This window comes from Cololabis saira, chromosome 1 (assembly GCF_033807715.1).
Source record: "Cololabis saira isolate AMF1-May2022 chromosome 1, fColSai1.1, whole genome shotgun sequence".
Lineage (NCBI taxonomy): Eukaryota > Metazoa > Chordata > Actinopteri > Beloniformes > Belonidae > Cololabis > Cololabis saira.
This window is the reverse complement of record NC_084587.1, coordinates 1,038,051-1,054,007: the sequence shown is the minus strand read 5'-3', so window position 1 is coordinate 1,054,007 and position 15,957 is coordinate 1,038,051. Positions and strand designations below refer to the sequence as shown.

Genomic DNA, 15,957 nt, shown 5'->3' with positions numbered 1-15,957 from the left:
ACAAATAAAACACCCCAAAAACCAAACACCCATACAAAGATAAAAATATGAAAATAAAAAGTGCAGTGCCATAAATAGATTAAATTAGAATTATATGATTAGAAAAGAACTAAATTAAACACATTAATGACAATTATCGTCATGTAGTTTCTAGTAGACTCAAGTTTGAGAACAGAATTACTTAGAAAACATTTGTGAAGTTTAATAACTGAGTTTATTCTTTGTAGTGAAGTTATTTCAAAGTATTAATTTATTTTTTAATAAAGTCCAACACTTTTACAATCTTAACTCGTTCAGCTAAAACAGTCTCATAACAACGTAATACCTGTTTAAATATAAGAAAAACGACATTAAAGTTGGTTTTATTTAGGCTGAATTAAAGTTTGACCTATTTTAAACTCTATCCATGTTGGTTTTTTGCTGTTAAAACGTTATAAATCATATATATATATATATATATATATATATATATATATATATATATATATATATATATATATATATATATATATATATATATATATATATATATATATATATATATATACTAAACTAAAAGCTGCTTTGTCGGAGTTTGTCTTCGGTCCCTGAACGCACCACAGTTCGTCACCGGAAGTTAATATTTGGACCGGAAGTTGGGATATTTAAACCGGAAGTGCAGCAGAAACGTCGCCAGAGCCCTGTTCTGTTTAATGTAATGATTAATGACATTTTTTCAAAGTTAGATGGATGCATCGAATCAGCGCTATACGCAGATGATGGGGCCATATGGATGAGGGGAAAAAATGTGTCACATGTCTTCAGGAATATCAGGAAAGCAATAGAAAAAGTGGAAAAGTGGTCGTATGAATGGGGGTTCAAAATGTCAGCCAGCAAGTCATGTTACATGATCTTTACAAACAAGCGTAAGATTGACAATGAGAAGTTAACACTTTATGATCAGCCGATGGAGAGGGTGAATGAGTTCAAGTACCTGGGCCTATATTTAGATCACAAGTATACATGGAAAACACACATTGAACACCTGGAAACGAAGTGCAAAAAAGTTATTAATCTACTACGGGCTGTAGCAGGCTGTGACTGGGGGGCAGATAAAAAATCACTAATTGACATATACAGGGCAGTCATGAGATCAACAATAGATTATGGCAGTATAGTTTACGGAGCAGCAGCTAACACTTCATTACAAAAAGTAGACAGACTACAGTATAGAGCACTGAGAATTTGCATAGGAGCCATTAGGTCAACACCCATAAACGCAATATTAATAGAAGCAGGAGAGACACCACTGGATTTAAGAAGGGATAAACTGGCACTTACATACTGGATAAGATTAAAAGGGAGTGGGGAAGAAAACCTTACAACGAGGACAATAAAGGACTGTTGGGAATACTCTAAATTCCAGAGACATGGGTTTGGGTGGTCAAGGGATGAAAGGTTGAGAAGATATGCAATGGAGACATTAAAATTCACTAAATACACACCTATGAGTAACATACCTCCTTGGCTATTCCCAGAAGCAAAAGTAGACATGAGCATACTGGAACGGAAAAAAGAATGGAGAATGAACGAAGTAGGAGGTAAAGCAAGTATTTACCTGAGAAATAGTTACTACAACTACCTGGAAATTTACACAGATGGGTCAAAAAATCAAAAGGATTGTGTGGGAATAGGTGTATTTATCCCTGAGTTTGATGTGAATATCTCTAAAAGATTATCCAACCAACTATCAGTATACACAGCAGAAATGGTGTCAGTCTTTATTGGGTTACAATGGGTGGAAGAGCTCAGTCCTGATAAGGTGGTGGTTGCACAGACTCAATAGCGGTATTAGAAAGTATAAAATCAACAACAACGTGCAGAGAAGATTTACTCATTGATATTTCTCACAGTTTATTAAGATTACACAGACGTGGCATAGATGTTCAGTTCTGTTGGGTACCAGCACATGAGGGAGTAACAGGGAATGAGGGTGCTGATAAACTAGCAAAAATGGCTCTACATAAGGAAATAACATTACCAGTTCCACTAGGAAAAGGAGAAGGTAAAGCAATAATTAAAAAGAAAGGAATGGAAATATGGCAGAAAAGGTGGGAGGAAGATCAGAAAGGACAGGGATATCACATAATACAAAAGACTATAATAACAAAGAATTATACTGAAAGGAACAGAAGGGAGGAAACAGTTATAACAAGACTCAGACTGGACCACACAGGACTAAATGGCACCTTGCATGTAATGGGAAAAAGGGATAGTGATAAATGTGAGAACTGTGGAATAAAAGAAAATGGTGAACATATCCTAATGCACTGTAACAGGTATAAAATAGAAAGAGAGCGGCTACAGGAAAAAGTGAGAGAGGCAGGACGTGAGTGGAATTTGAGGGGGATACTGGGAACAGAGGGAGAGGGGGTGGAAATCACCAGAAAGGCACTAATTAATTTCCTAAAAAACACTAGGCTGATAAACAGAATTTAAACCGGGCTAAATGAAATAATTTCACACACTCTTGTACAGTAGGTGGCGGTATGCACCTGAAAGTTGCTTGCGATCCGCCAATAAACTGAGAGAAGAAGAAGAAGAAGAACGTCGCCAGCTCCATTTTCTGGCTTCAGTCGTCGCTTCTGTTTTTGTTTTTATTGTCAAACGACACGTTTATTCATTTAAAGTTCTTTTTAAAGCTCGATCAACCACTTTTTCAAGATGGGGGGCGGAGACCTGGTGAGTAAAACCTGAACTTATAAAGAAAAGAGAGGAAACAGCAGAACTCCAGTGAGAATGTTGGTGATTTAAGATTAAATCACTTTATTATGATTTATAACCTTTTAACAACAAAAAACAACATGGATAGAGTTTAAAATAGGTCAAACTTAAATTCGGCCTAAATAAAACCAACTTTAATGTCGTTTTTCTTATATTTGAACAGGTATTAAGTTGTTATGAGACTGTTTTAGCTGAACGAGTTAAGATTGTAAAAGTGTTGGACTTTATTCAAAAATAAATAACTATTTTGAAATAACTTCACTACAAAGAATAAACTCAGCTATTAAGCTTTGCAAATGTTTTATAAGTAATTCTGTACTAAATCTTGAGTCTACCAGAAAGTACATCACGATAATTGTCATTAATTTAGTTATTTTCTAATCATATAATTCTAATTGCATTTATTTCTTTTATATTTCTATTTATTTATTTATTTATTATTAATTATTATTAATTTAACTTTCTATTTCTATCTATTTGTTTGTATTTATATTTCTTTTCTTTAATTTATTTTATAATTCTATTTATGGCACTGCACTTTTTATTTTTATATTTTTATCTTTATATGGGTGTTTGGTTTTTGGGGTGTTTTATTTGTATATGACAGTGTTGTGTGAGTGAGATGGAGATGTTTTAAACAAACTAATCTTTTTAAGAAAGCTTATAGCTAAATATATATTTTATATGTTTGTTTTTAAATATATTTAAAAAAAAGATGTTCATGTTTTATTTTTCTGCTCTGTAGCACTTTGAGATTACTAAATATAAAGAGCGTTATAAATAAAAATTACCCCCTCCCCTTCACCTTTAAAAAAAAAAAAAAAATCATATTATATAAATTTTATATATATATATATATATATATATATATATACATACATACATACATACATACATACATACATACAGGACTGTCTCAGAAAATTACAATATTGTGATTTTCTGTAATGCAATTATAAAAATATCATCCATTCTGGATTCATTACAAATCAACTGAAATATTGCAAGCCTTTTATTATTTTAATATTGCTGATCATGGTTTACAGCTTAAGAAAACAAATATCCTATCTCAAAAAATTAGAATATTCTGGGAATCTTAATCTTAAACTGTAAACCATAATCAGCAATATTAAAATAATAAAAGGCTTGCAATATTTCAGTTGATTTGTAATGAATCCAGAATGGATGACATTTTAGTTTTTTTTAATTGCATTACAGAAAATAAAGAACTTTATCACAATATTAAAATTTTCTGAGACAGTCCTTTATATGATATATTAAAATATATATGATATATATAAAAAAATGCATAAATGCCTTAGGTTTTTACCAACTTGGTATTAACCATTAATATATATGCAGACAAAAAAAATTTTATTATTATTATTATTATTATTAGATGTAGGTCTCCCCGAGGGAACCTCCAGTAGGGATGAGTAAAGTCTGGATCTGACTGTAAGGGTGTAACCGTACGTGACCTTTGACCTTTGCCCCCCTCCTCCCCCCAGAACCTGAAGAAGAGCTGGCATCCCCAGACCATGAAGAACATCGAGCGCGTGTGGAAGGCGGAGCAGAAACACGAGGCGGAGCGGAAGAAGATCGAGGAGCTGCAGAAGGAGCTGAAGGACGAGCGGGCGCGAGAGGAGATGACGCGCTTCGCCCAGGAGAGCGGAGCCATCAAGTGAGAGACGCACACGCCTCCCCGGGTAGTGACGCACCGAATGTTCGGGAACCGAAATTGTTCGGTAACCGAAAATAGCAAAAAAAAAAAACTTTTGGTGTTCGTGGAATAAGTGGGGAAAAAAACTGAACAATTAATAACGGAATGTTTAGATGACGCAAAAGAAGTGGATAAAACCAAATAAAGAAAAAGAAAATCAATCCCATTCCCATATTAATACTTCTATGGGAAAGGGATTGATTTTGTTTTTCTTTATTTTGTTTTATCCACTTCTTTTTCACTTTTTTTTTTACAATGCACTTTAATGCATTAAATGCATTTTTTTTGTTTTAAGGCCTATGTTACAATTTTTCAGCAGTCAGTCAGTTATAGGCCTAACGTAAGCTTAAAGATGGCCTAATGCTAATTTATTTATTTTAAGTTATTTTGTTTTGTTGGTATAATCTCTGATGGAATATTTAAAAAATGCTGGGAAGTGTTCAGTTGTTTATGTTCAATAAATATTTAAATCTCAAATATCCTATCTAAAAAAAATAGAATATTCTGGGAATCCTAATCTTAAACTGTAAAGTCAAAGTCAAAGTAGCTTTATTATCGATTCATCACATGTCAGACATACAAAGAATCGAGAGGACGTTTCCCACTTCCCTCGGTGAAACATATAAAGTGTGCAGGCACAACAGATAAAAATTTTAAAAAGATACAAGATTTTAAAAAGATTTAAAAAAGAGTTCACATGAATAAATAAAACACAACACAGACATTTTCTGGAACTGACCTGAGTGCAAAAGGCAATTTTTGTAAAAAAAAATGTAAAACAGTTTTATAAATATATATAAAAAAAACCAGTGAGCAGTAAATTAAGTGAATTTAAAGTGACACAGTGGTGATATTAAAGAGGCAGTTGTTTCGTAGTCCTGAGTGTTCATAACCATAATCAGCAATATTAAAATAATAAAAGGCTTGCAATATTTCAGTTGATTTGTAATGAATCCAGAATGGATGACATTTTTGTTTTTTTAATTGCATTACAGAAAATAAAGAACTTTATCACAATATTCTAATTTTCTGAGACAGTCTTCTATATGCAATTGGCGAAATAAACGGAAAAACTGCGCAGAACCATGTTCGGTATATTATTCGGCCAAGTGTTTATTATTATTTTCGGTTTCAAATTTTCATTTGGGTGTGACGTTCTGGTGGTTCGGAGCAGAACTAACCGTCTTCACCCTGTCCGTCCGTCCTTCCCAGGAAGAAGGACGACCGTCTGGACTGGATGTACCAGGGCCCGGCGGGCCAGGTCTCCAGGGACGAGTACCTGCTGGGCCGGCCCATCGACAAGCAGATCACGGAGCAGTACGAGGAGCCGGAGAGCGGCCCGTCGGCCCAGACCGGCCTGCTGCCCGGCTCCATCTTTAACCCCGTCACCCCGGCCAACACCCTGGACCTGGCGGCCAAGATCCGGGAGGACCCGCTCTTCCAGATCCGGTAAGACCCGGGAGGACCCGCTCTTCCAGATCCGGTACGTAAGACTCGTAAGACCCGGGAGGACCCGCTCTTCCAGATCCGGTACGTAAAACCGTAAGATCCGGGAGGACCCGCTCTTCCAGATCCGGTACGTAAGACACGGGAGGATCCGCTCTTCCAGATCCGGTACGTAAGACACGGGAGGATCCGCTCTTCCAGACCCGGTAAGATCCGGGAGGACCCGCTGTTCCAGATCCGGTACGTAAGACCCGGTAAGATCCGGGAGGACCCGCTCTTCCAGATCCGGTAAGATCCGGGAGGACCAGCTGTTCCAGATCCGGTAAGATCCGGGAGGACCCGCTGTTCCAGATCCGGTAAGATCCGGGAGGACCCGCTCTTCCAGATCCGGTAAGATCCGGGAGGACCCGCTCTTCCAGATCCGGTACGTAAACCCGGTAAGATCCGGGAGGACCCGCTCTTCCAGATCCGGTAAGATCCGGGAGGACCCGCTCTTCCAGATCCGGTACGTAAACCCGGTAAGATCCGGGAGGACCCGCTCTTCCAGATCCGGTACGTAAGATCCGGGAGGACCCGCTCTTCCAGATCCGGTACGTAAGATCCGGGAGGACCCGCTCTTCCAGATCCGGTACGTAAAACCGTAAGATCCGGGAGGACCCGCTGTTCCAGACCCGGTACGTAAACCCGGTAAGATCCGGGAGGACCCGCTGTTCCAGATCCGGTAAGACCCGGTAAGATCCGGGAGGACCCGCTCTTCCAGATCCGGTAAGACCCGGTAAGATCCGGGAGGACCCGCTCTTCCAGACCCGGTACGTAACACCGGAACAGCCAGGAATCTGGCAAAAAGAGAGAAAAGATGGTGCACTTGGTGACACGTTTTGATATTTGGTGTTAGGTTTGTACGGAAGAGTCTCAGGGCCAGGCAGGAGAAAAAATATTTGAGGGGAAGATTTTTTTTTTTATTGTGCAACTTCGAGAAAAAAGTCAATGTCTTGAAAAAAAGGTAGAAATGTTGAGATTAATGTTGAAGTACAATTTCGTTAATAAAGTCGAAATTTCGAGAATAAAGTTATACATTTCGACTTTATTCTCGAAATTGTACTTCAACATTAATCTCGACATTTCGACTTTTTTCTCGAAGTGCACAAAAAAAAATCTTCCTCCTCTAAATTATTATTTTTATTTTGTCCTGCGTGGCCCTGATACTCTTCCGTAGGTTTGGACATAAGGTTTTCAAAAACAACTAACAAATTGGTGTCGCCCCCTAGTGGCCGGTTTGTTTGTGGTGGTTTTTAAAACCTTACGTCCATCACTAACATGCCAAATATGAAAAACCTGTCACTAAGTGCAGGATTTTCCTGAATTCCCTCCCGGCTATAACACTGTAAGACCCGGTTCCAGTCGCAGACGCTGAACTTCTGTGTGTTTTTGTGCAGGAAACGAGAACAAGACAAGAAGAGAGAAGTTCTGACCAACCCGGTGAAGATGAGGAAGATCAAGGAGATGGTGAAGCTCGTCTACATGACTCACAATTCACAACCCTGAAGTTTGATCTGATTTGGTTTTTATTCGTCTCAAACATGCAGAAATATAAAAACAAACGGTATCTGTAATAATATTTAGAAATATAGCGCATTGCGATGAAGTGCAAGTTTGAGAAGGAGCTGAAGGAAGAAAAGTTTATCAGGTTCAGCCCCCCCTTATATTGTAATATAGTATATAATACAGTTACATATAAAATTACATGTGTATGTGTGTGTGTGTATATATATATATATATATATATATATATATATATATATATCTCCATTTACACACACACACACACACACACACACACAAACTACACGATATGCGCCAAAAATGCCAACATAAATGGATGGTTTCTCAAAGAAAACCTGTTAAAAATGGCAGCAGTTCTTAACGCAACTTCCCCTCAACAATTCAACACATGTGAGGAGGAATTAATGAGCTACGGAAGCCCAGGAGGGACAGAAAGAGGGCGCAGCCAAAAAGGTGGTTTCCTCCAGAGACGCAAATAAAAATAACAATAAAATAAAACAACAAATTGAGATAAAATTCACAAATATTCAACAAAATGAATAAATGATAAATAAAATCCCCAAATACAAAATTTTGAGAAAAAGTCGAAATCTTGAGAAAAAAGTCGAAATGTCGAGGAAAAAAGACGAAATCTTGATATGATTGATATCTCGATATTTTGAGAAAGAAGTCGAGAAAAAAAAGTCAAAATTTTGAGAAAAAAGTCGAGAAAAAAGTCAAAATTTTGAGAAAAAAGTCAAAATACAATTTGAAAACAAAAATAATTAAAGTGCATTTTCCAACTCTGTTACAAGTACATGACACACACACATTCATAAAAAATTCAATTCCATAAGAATATTCATAATCCATAAATCAATGCAATCTGAAAAATTCAGAACATTTTACTTAAATATTTAATAAAAGTTAAACACAGAATTGTAGTAACTGAAATACTTTCTTCCAGCTGCGCCAAAATCTTGAGAAGAAAGACAAGAAGAAGAAGAGGAAGAAGGACAAGAAGGAGAAGAAAGGAGACAAAGAGAGGAGGAAGGAGAAGAAGCACAAGAGGAGGAGTCTGAGTTCCAGCTCCGAGGAGGAAGAAGAAGAAGAGAGATCCAAACACAGGTGGAGGCCACCCCCACATGGGAGGCCACGCCCACAGGGCCAGGCCACGCCCCCTCCCTACAGCTCGTCCACTCACCTGTTTTCTGTCCTCAGGTCCGACTCCAGAGACGAGGCAGGAAGGAGGTGGCGTTCCCATGATGCACCGGGGTACGGCCTGCAGGTGAGTCGTTAGCAGCTCCGTCACGTTAACCACCATCTGAGTCTGAATTTAGAAAGATTTACTGTATTGGCCCGAATATAAGACGACACTGATTATAAGACGACCCTGATTATAAGACGACCCTGATTATAAGACGACCCTGATTATAAGACGACCTGATTATAAGACGACCCTGATTATAAGACGACCCTGATTATAAGACGACCTGATTATAAGACGACCCTGATTATAAGACGACCCTGATTATAAGACGACCCTGATTATAAGACGACCCCCTCCTTTTCAAGACTCAAGTTTGAAAACAGACAGAAAATAATGACAGTACATCTGAAACAAATGATTATAACAATATATGCGAGAGAAAAAGCCTGTTATTTTGCCTCATTCAAATCATGACCTTGAAGTTTGCATCATAACTTCTCCTCAGCTGCCGGTTCACCTGCCGAACTTCCACCCTCTTTTCTCCAGATTGTCGCTACGTTTCTCCACTTTCTGTTATCTCTTCTCTTATTTTCTTTTTTTCTTTCTTATACTATTTTTTATTTTTCTTCTTCGTGACAGGGGTTCCTTTGTCCTGGGGAGTTTAGTTCAGCATTGGCTTTAAAGATATCTGGCGCCATCTAGTGTTGTGAATGGGTATAACGTCTAGACCCCAAATGTAAGACGACGCCCACTTTTTCAGTCTTATTTCAATGCAGAAAACACCGTCTTATATTCGGTCCAATACGGTAGTTCAGGTAGAAACATTTAGTTCAGGTAGAAACATTTAGTTCAGGTAAAAACGTTTAGTTCAGGTAAAAACGTTTAGTTTAGGTAAAAACATTTAGTTCAGGTAAAAACGTTTAGTTCAGGTAAAAACATTTAGTTCAGGTAAAAACAGCAGTCAAATCAGCAGAAATGTCAGTTTGCTGGATGAAATATATTAATTCCTGATAAAATAAAGTGTGTTAGTGACAGCTCTGCTCCTGTAGCATGTGAATGAGTGTAAGTTTGTGTCTACATGAAAGTACAATCTGCATTGAGGCTTCTCGCTTCGGGAATCCCGGTCTGTGATTGGACGCTGGAATCCCGGTCTGTGATTGGACGCTGCCTCGGCGTCAACGCTGCTCATTTGCATAAAGTTCAGATTTTTACACTTCAAATTGACGATCTGGACGGGCTGGTCCTGACGCCTCTGGCAGCAGCTCTCATAGACATGAATGGTAGCAGCTCTCATAGACATGAATGGTAGCAGCTCTCATAGACATGAATGGTAGCAGCTCTCATAGACATGAATGGTAGCAGCTCTCATAGACATGAATGGTAGCAGCTCTCATAGACATGAATGGTAGCAGCTCTCATAGACATGAATGGTAGCAGCTCTCATAGACATGAATGGTAGCAGCTCTCATAGACATGAATGGTAGCAGCTCTCATAGACATGAATGGTAGCAGCTCTCATAGACATGAATGGTAGCAGCTCTCATAGACATGAATGGTAGCAGCTCTCATAGACATGAATGGGAGCCGGACGCCCGTGACGCCTGTAACACTTTCATTGTGAATCCGGGGTAACTGTGATGTTTCCTCACAGTTCTCCACCGGCCGCCATCACCACCAGGCGGCGCCGGATCACCACCCGAGCCGCCGCCAGAGGTCCCGGTCCCCGTCCCGGTCCCCCCCCAGGAACCACAGGGACAGGAACTCCCACGGTTCCTCGCACCGCGGTGACAGGAGGGCGGAGCCTCGCGCTGCCAGCCCACAGAAGCCCCGCCCACACAAACAGGCCCCGCCCCCGTCCAGGTAGGATAGGATTTTATTTCTGATTTTATTTCGAACATGCATAAAAAAGCGTACAAAAAAGTGAAAAAACAGAATACAAGATATATATATATATATATATGTGTGTGTACAGCACTTCATATAATATTAGTTCACGGATCCACCAACATGCTTGAAACAGAGTAAGATTGAAGTAAACACTTATCCAGTTTTACCCCTGAATCTACATACATTCTTACATATAATAAGAGTTTCAATAAACTAACTAACTAACTAAAATAATACTCAATTATATGTAAATATAAATATAGTCAAAATCAAGGCAAACAAAACAAACACCATCATTTAGTTGTTACTATGTATGTTTGTAATAATAGAAGTAATTATAATTATAGTATTACATTATCATTACTTTATTATAATACTACAATATAATAGAGAACATTGGACAGTAATGGTATAACAATATACTTGATACTATTAAACTATATAAGAGTAGATATGTTATATATACTGGTTCATATATTTACCTCCAATTATATACATAAAAATATAAATCTATGTATTGACATATTTACATTTAACTATAAATCAATATATATTAATAGAGGTATAGATATATAGTAGTAGTAGTAGTAGTAGAGTTTATTTCGAATATGAATCATAAAAAAAGAAAGAAAATAAGACAATCGTCTTCACATGAGACATAACAAAGTACATATTCGAAAGGGAGTGAGAAGAAGTAAAACTTATAAACTCTCACCCCCTCTCCTTAAATATGACTAGCTAACACATGCGAACATAACATTATGCAAACATAATAAAAAAAAAAATATATATATAAATAAAAATAAATAAAAATGAAAAAACAAAAACAATAAAAACATTGTAGCAACATAAGCTACTGACTAGTGTAAGAAAATAAGGATAAAAATAGATAAATAAAAAATAAACACTGTATCATTGCACCCAAGCATTTTGCTCATCCCTGTACCTCTGAAAAATAATATCTTTGTATTTTATTTTAAACGGTTTAATATTTGGACATTGCTTTAATTCCATTGAAAACTTGTTCCATAGCCTCACCCCGCTGACTGAAACACAAAAACCTTTCCTGTTTGTGCGTATTAATGTGACATTAAAATTACTTTTGCCCCTTAAACCATATCTTCCCTCATGAATACTAAAACTAAAGTATTTGGATATATAAATACTGTATGTATAATACAACTCAATATATCCATATCCATACCTACATATAACATATCTATGTCCATAATATACATCTATATTTCTACATATATGAATAAATGTACAGGGCAGATTCTGCTCCCAGACCCGTCTCCGGCCGGTTCTGCTCCAGTGTGCACTGCAAAAACTCCAAATCTTACCAGGAATATTTGTCTTATTTCTAGTTAAAATGTCTCATTTTTAGTCAAAAAGAATCTCATTACACTTAAAACAAGAATCATCACTGGAAAAAACAACAATTTTCACCTGTTTCAAGTAAATTTTCACTTGAAATAAGTAGAAAAATCTGCCAGTGGAACAAGATTTTTTTGCTTGTAATGAAAAGATAAATCTTGTTCCACTGGCAGATTTTTCTACTTATTTCAAGTGAAGATTTACTTGAAACAGGTGAAAATTGTCAAATAACCAAGTTATTTTTCTGGTAATGAATCTTGTTTTAAGTGTAATGAGATTTTTTGACTAAAAATTAGACATTTTAACTAGAAATAAGACAAATATTCCTGGTAACATTTGGAGTTTTTGCAGTGAGAGTTCCGGGGTCCAGAGTTCCCGGGTCTAGAGTTCTGATCCGGGTCCATCCTCTCGTCTCCTGCAGGAAACTGTCTCCGGAGGAGCTGGAGCGGCGCCGGAACCAGATGATGGACCAGGCCCGGCAGAGAGAGGAGGACCGGGAGAACAACGTGAGGAGATACAAGAACCAGGAGGAGCAGGAGAAGCAGCTGGAACAGAACCGGAACCAGAACCTGGAGCAGCACAAAGGATTCATACAGTAGGTCCAGTAGAACCAGTAGGACCAGTACCAGTCGGAAAACTGGTCGAAAAAAGTCGAAATTTTGAGAAAAAAGTCGAAATTTTGAGAAAAAAGTCGAAATTTTGAGAAAAAGTCGAAATCTTGAGAAAAAAGTCGAAATCTTGAGAAAAAAGTCGAAATTTTGAGAAAAAAGTCGAAATTTTGAGAAAAAAGTCGAAATTTTGAGAAAAAGTCGAGGAAAAAAAGTAAAAAGTTTGAGAAAAAAGTTGAGAAAAGTCAAAATTTTGAGATAAAAGTCAAAATTTTGAGAAAAAAGACAAAATTTGGAGAAAAAATTCGAAATTTTGAGAAAAAGTCGAAATCTTGAGAAAAAAGTCGAGGAAAAAAAGTAAAAAGTTTGAGAAAAAAGTCGAGAAAAGTCAAAATTTTGAGATAAAAGTCGAAATCTTGAGAAAAAAGTCAAAATTCTGAGAAAAAAGTTGAGAAAAGTCAAAATTTTGAGAAAAAAAGTTGAGAAAAGTCAAAAATTTGAGAAAAAAGTTGAGAAAAGTCAAAATTTTGAGAAAAAAGTCGAGAAAAAAGTCAACATTTTGAGAAAAAAGTCAAAACCAGTAGGACCAGAACGTGAAGCAGCAGCAGCACAAAGGATTCATACAGTAGGTCCAGAAAGAGTGTCCTGTTCCACCCAGTGTGATTCCCGTCATCTACTGGATTCACAGCTAAACTCTTCATGACACCACGACCTCCAAGGAACAGGCAACGTTGTGGTCGGACAGGTTTAAAGGGACCTATTATGACATCTAATATCTATTTTAAACAGGCCTTGAGTGTCTTAAAAACAAGCTTTTGATTGTTTTTGCTAAATAAATTAGAAATTCAGCCTCTAAACCAAGGCCCAGTCCAAATCCCCCCCTAGTGCTACTTTTCATCCCAACCCCTAAATGCTGTGCGTTCCCATGAGGGTAGTGGTGTCACAATTCCTCTTTTCATCTAGTGGACATAACGAGGGCTAGTGTGTATGAATCTAGCCCTTCACAGCGAGGGATTTCAGATGAACTCACCGACCGAGGGCTAGAGAAATTTCCCAGAATGCTTTACGTCATAATTTGCAGACTGAATCAAAAAAGAAAAACATGGCGGACATTTCTTATTTTGTAGTGAATAAAATCAATATTTTGAGTTAGTTTCTGCATAAAAATGCGTTTTGATTACATTTCTAGCGAGAAATATATATTTTACTTTCATAATATTCACTCAGTGAATGTACATTATCACTCGTTTGGTCGTTGTTGCGAAGTCTTTTTCAAACCTCGCCAGAATAAAGGCTGATTTATGGTTCCGCATTACACCAACGCAGAGCTACGGCGTAGGTTATGCGGCGACGCGCGCCGTACGCCGAACACTACACCGTAGGCTCTGCGTCGATTTAACGCAGAACCATAAATCAGCTCCCAAGTTCTCATCTCGAAATTTTCGGATCAAATTTCTTAACAGCGTTATTTGGATAAACTGAGCCCAGGTTGGGGATCTTAACGGTTACTTTTACACCTGAAAAAATATTAAAACTTAATAAAGTGGCATATTAACAGCGCTACAGCTGAAATTAAAACAGCTTTTACATCTGGGCTTCCTGATATGGTGTGACGTTTGTGCAAACGTAACTACGCAGTCGCTTACGTACCCGAACGTAAACCACGCAGTGACGTAGCAGCTAAATCTAGGGGTAGTGCTGAAAAGTAGGGGAAGTGGGGGTATTGGGACTGGCCCCATGTCTTTATCTTCCCATTCTCTAACCTCATTATCTATGCAGGATTCTGAGGGGCGGGTCTATGATAATGAGGCTCTGTGCTGATTGGCTGCCTGAATGATGTGTAGTAGGGGAGGGAACAAAGCCTCGCTCTGGGCAGAAGAGCAGCTGGCTGTGTACACTAGCGTGTCCCATGCGATGCGAGCGTCAGCGACCAAATCAATTCCATTGCTTTATTTTCTATTGGACTGTCCTAACTGGCCACAGCGCTGCGCGGCGTGATGTTTTGAGCTGAACATTTGTCGGACGTCCTGCTTCTATTTTCTTCCTGTCCCTCGCGTTGAAAGCCGGTTGAAAGTGCTGTAGGAAACGGTCACGGATGAGGAACGGCTGATCCAGTTAGTTGAAATGAGAAGTTATCTCTATGATTCCTCCTCATTTCACTACAAAAACCTCAATAAAGTTCAGCTGCTGGAGGGAGATGGACAGAGAGACGATGTCACGCAGTGCTATGATAGTCGGACGCTCATGCAGTTACACGGTTTATAGTTGTGGGTGGGGTTTGCATTTTGGTTCTGTAACGACGGGAGCAGAATCTTATTGTCTCGTAGATCCACATCACACTGGACGATCATCCGGGCGGCTGTACAGACTCTGCAGAATCTGGTTGCTTTCCTCCTTCTCTGAGTTGGCAGGCTGAGGGGAGACCACTTTATATAAGTTAAAGACAGAAAAAAACACTTTATATATGTTAAAGCTGTTTTTCACAATAGGTCCCCTTTTAGATAATTCATCTAATTAACGTTGGTGGTCTAAAACCTGAATTTTTTTAGACCAACAAACCTGCTGGATTATCTGTGATGGAGACGAGCAGGAACCACGATCTCACTTTAACCTGAACTCTGGTCTCCATAGCAACATGAAGCTGATTGTTCCTGAACTCTTGTTTCCATAGCAACATGAAGCTGATTGTTCCTGAACTCTTGTTTCCATAGCAACATGAAGCTGATTGTTCCTGAACTCTTGTCTCCGTAGCAACATGAAGCTGGAAAGCGCCGCCAGCTCGTCCCTGGAGGACCGAGTGAAGAGAAACATCCACTCCATCCAGAGAACGGCGGCGTCGCTGGACAACTTCATGAAGAGATGAGGACGACGGGGACGACGGGGACGACGGGGACGACGGGGACGACGGGGACGCTGGGACCACTGGGACCACTGGGACCACTGGGACGCTGCAGAGACTCCGTCCTCGTCTGGTAGAGACTCGTCCGTCTGTCCTGCAGACACACGGACGACGGGAGAGGACGCAGCTCCTTCCTGGGGCTTTTATTCTGAAAGGCCGATTCCAGAACGACTCGTTACTCGTTAAAACGTTGATGGACCTTTTTATCTGAAATGATTTTGTAAATATACGGTCAGTATTTTATGTACAACTGGTGTAAAACTCAGTTTCTTTAGTTTCTTGGTATAACACGTGTTTGTTTGATATTCAGTTTCTGTATTATTCTTAAAAATGATAAAAAAGCTTTGCTGACCAAAACAAGTCGCGCTGTTATCTTTTCTGGGACCAACTTTTACTTCTGTGTCACGTTTCTTGTACTTATAGTTTCAGTAACTGGCCGTGTGACGGTCACATCATCTCATTTTAGGTGAATGACGGTTCTGAGCAGAGACTTGAAGCAGCCCGG

The 15,957-nt window shown here is 38.6% G+C and overlaps 2 protein-coding genes across 4 annotated transcripts in view; one reads left to right on the top strand and one right to left on the bottom strand.

Moving 5' to 3' along the window:
* Positions 1–15,957, bottom strand: part of vps54 (VPS54 subunit of GARP complex) — a 315,827-nt gene that overhangs the window by 9,631 nt on the left and 290,239 nt on the right. The gene's annotated exons all lie outside the window — the stretch shown is intronic.
* Positions 655–15,749, top strand: cwc25 (CWC25 spliceosome associated protein homolog). 2 transcript variants are annotated; one of them, XR_009783106.1, is made up of 11 exons: positions 655–676; positions 2,597–2,721; positions 4,272–4,444; positions 5,696–5,932; positions 7,366–7,435; positions 8,439–8,599; positions 8,693–8,759; positions 10,333–10,541; positions 12,367–12,540; positions 15,305–15,469; positions 15,505–15,749. XR_009783106.1 is itself a non-coding variant. In XM_061728865.1 (10 exons), the coding sequence occupies exons 1-9, from the start codon at positions 2,704–2,706 to the stop codon at positions 15,414–15,416; spliced, it is 1,221 nt and encodes a 406-aa protein (XP_061584849.1). In that variant the 5' UTR covers positions 2,586–2,703; the 3' UTR covers positions 15,417–15,439; positions 15,502–15,749. The 2 variants fall into 2 exon arrangements, 1 of the variants encoding a protein (XP_061584849.1); XM_061728865.1 differs by lacking the exon at positions 655–676 and having other exon boundaries at positions 2,586–2,721; positions 15,305–15,439; positions 15,502–15,749.

What these genes read in the sequence shown, in the direction of transcription:
- cwc25 (XM_061728865.1), top strand. An exon ending in GACCCGCTCTTCCAGATCCG is followed by an intron (nt 5,933 to 7,365) that starts GTAAGACCCGGG and finishes GTTTTTGTGCAG; the next exon opens with GAAACGAGAACAAGACAAGA. An exon ending in CACCGGGGTACGGCCTGCAG is followed by an intron (nt 8,760 to 10,332) that starts GTGAGTCGTTAG and finishes GTTTCCTCACAG; the next exon opens with TTCTCCACCGGCCGCCATCA.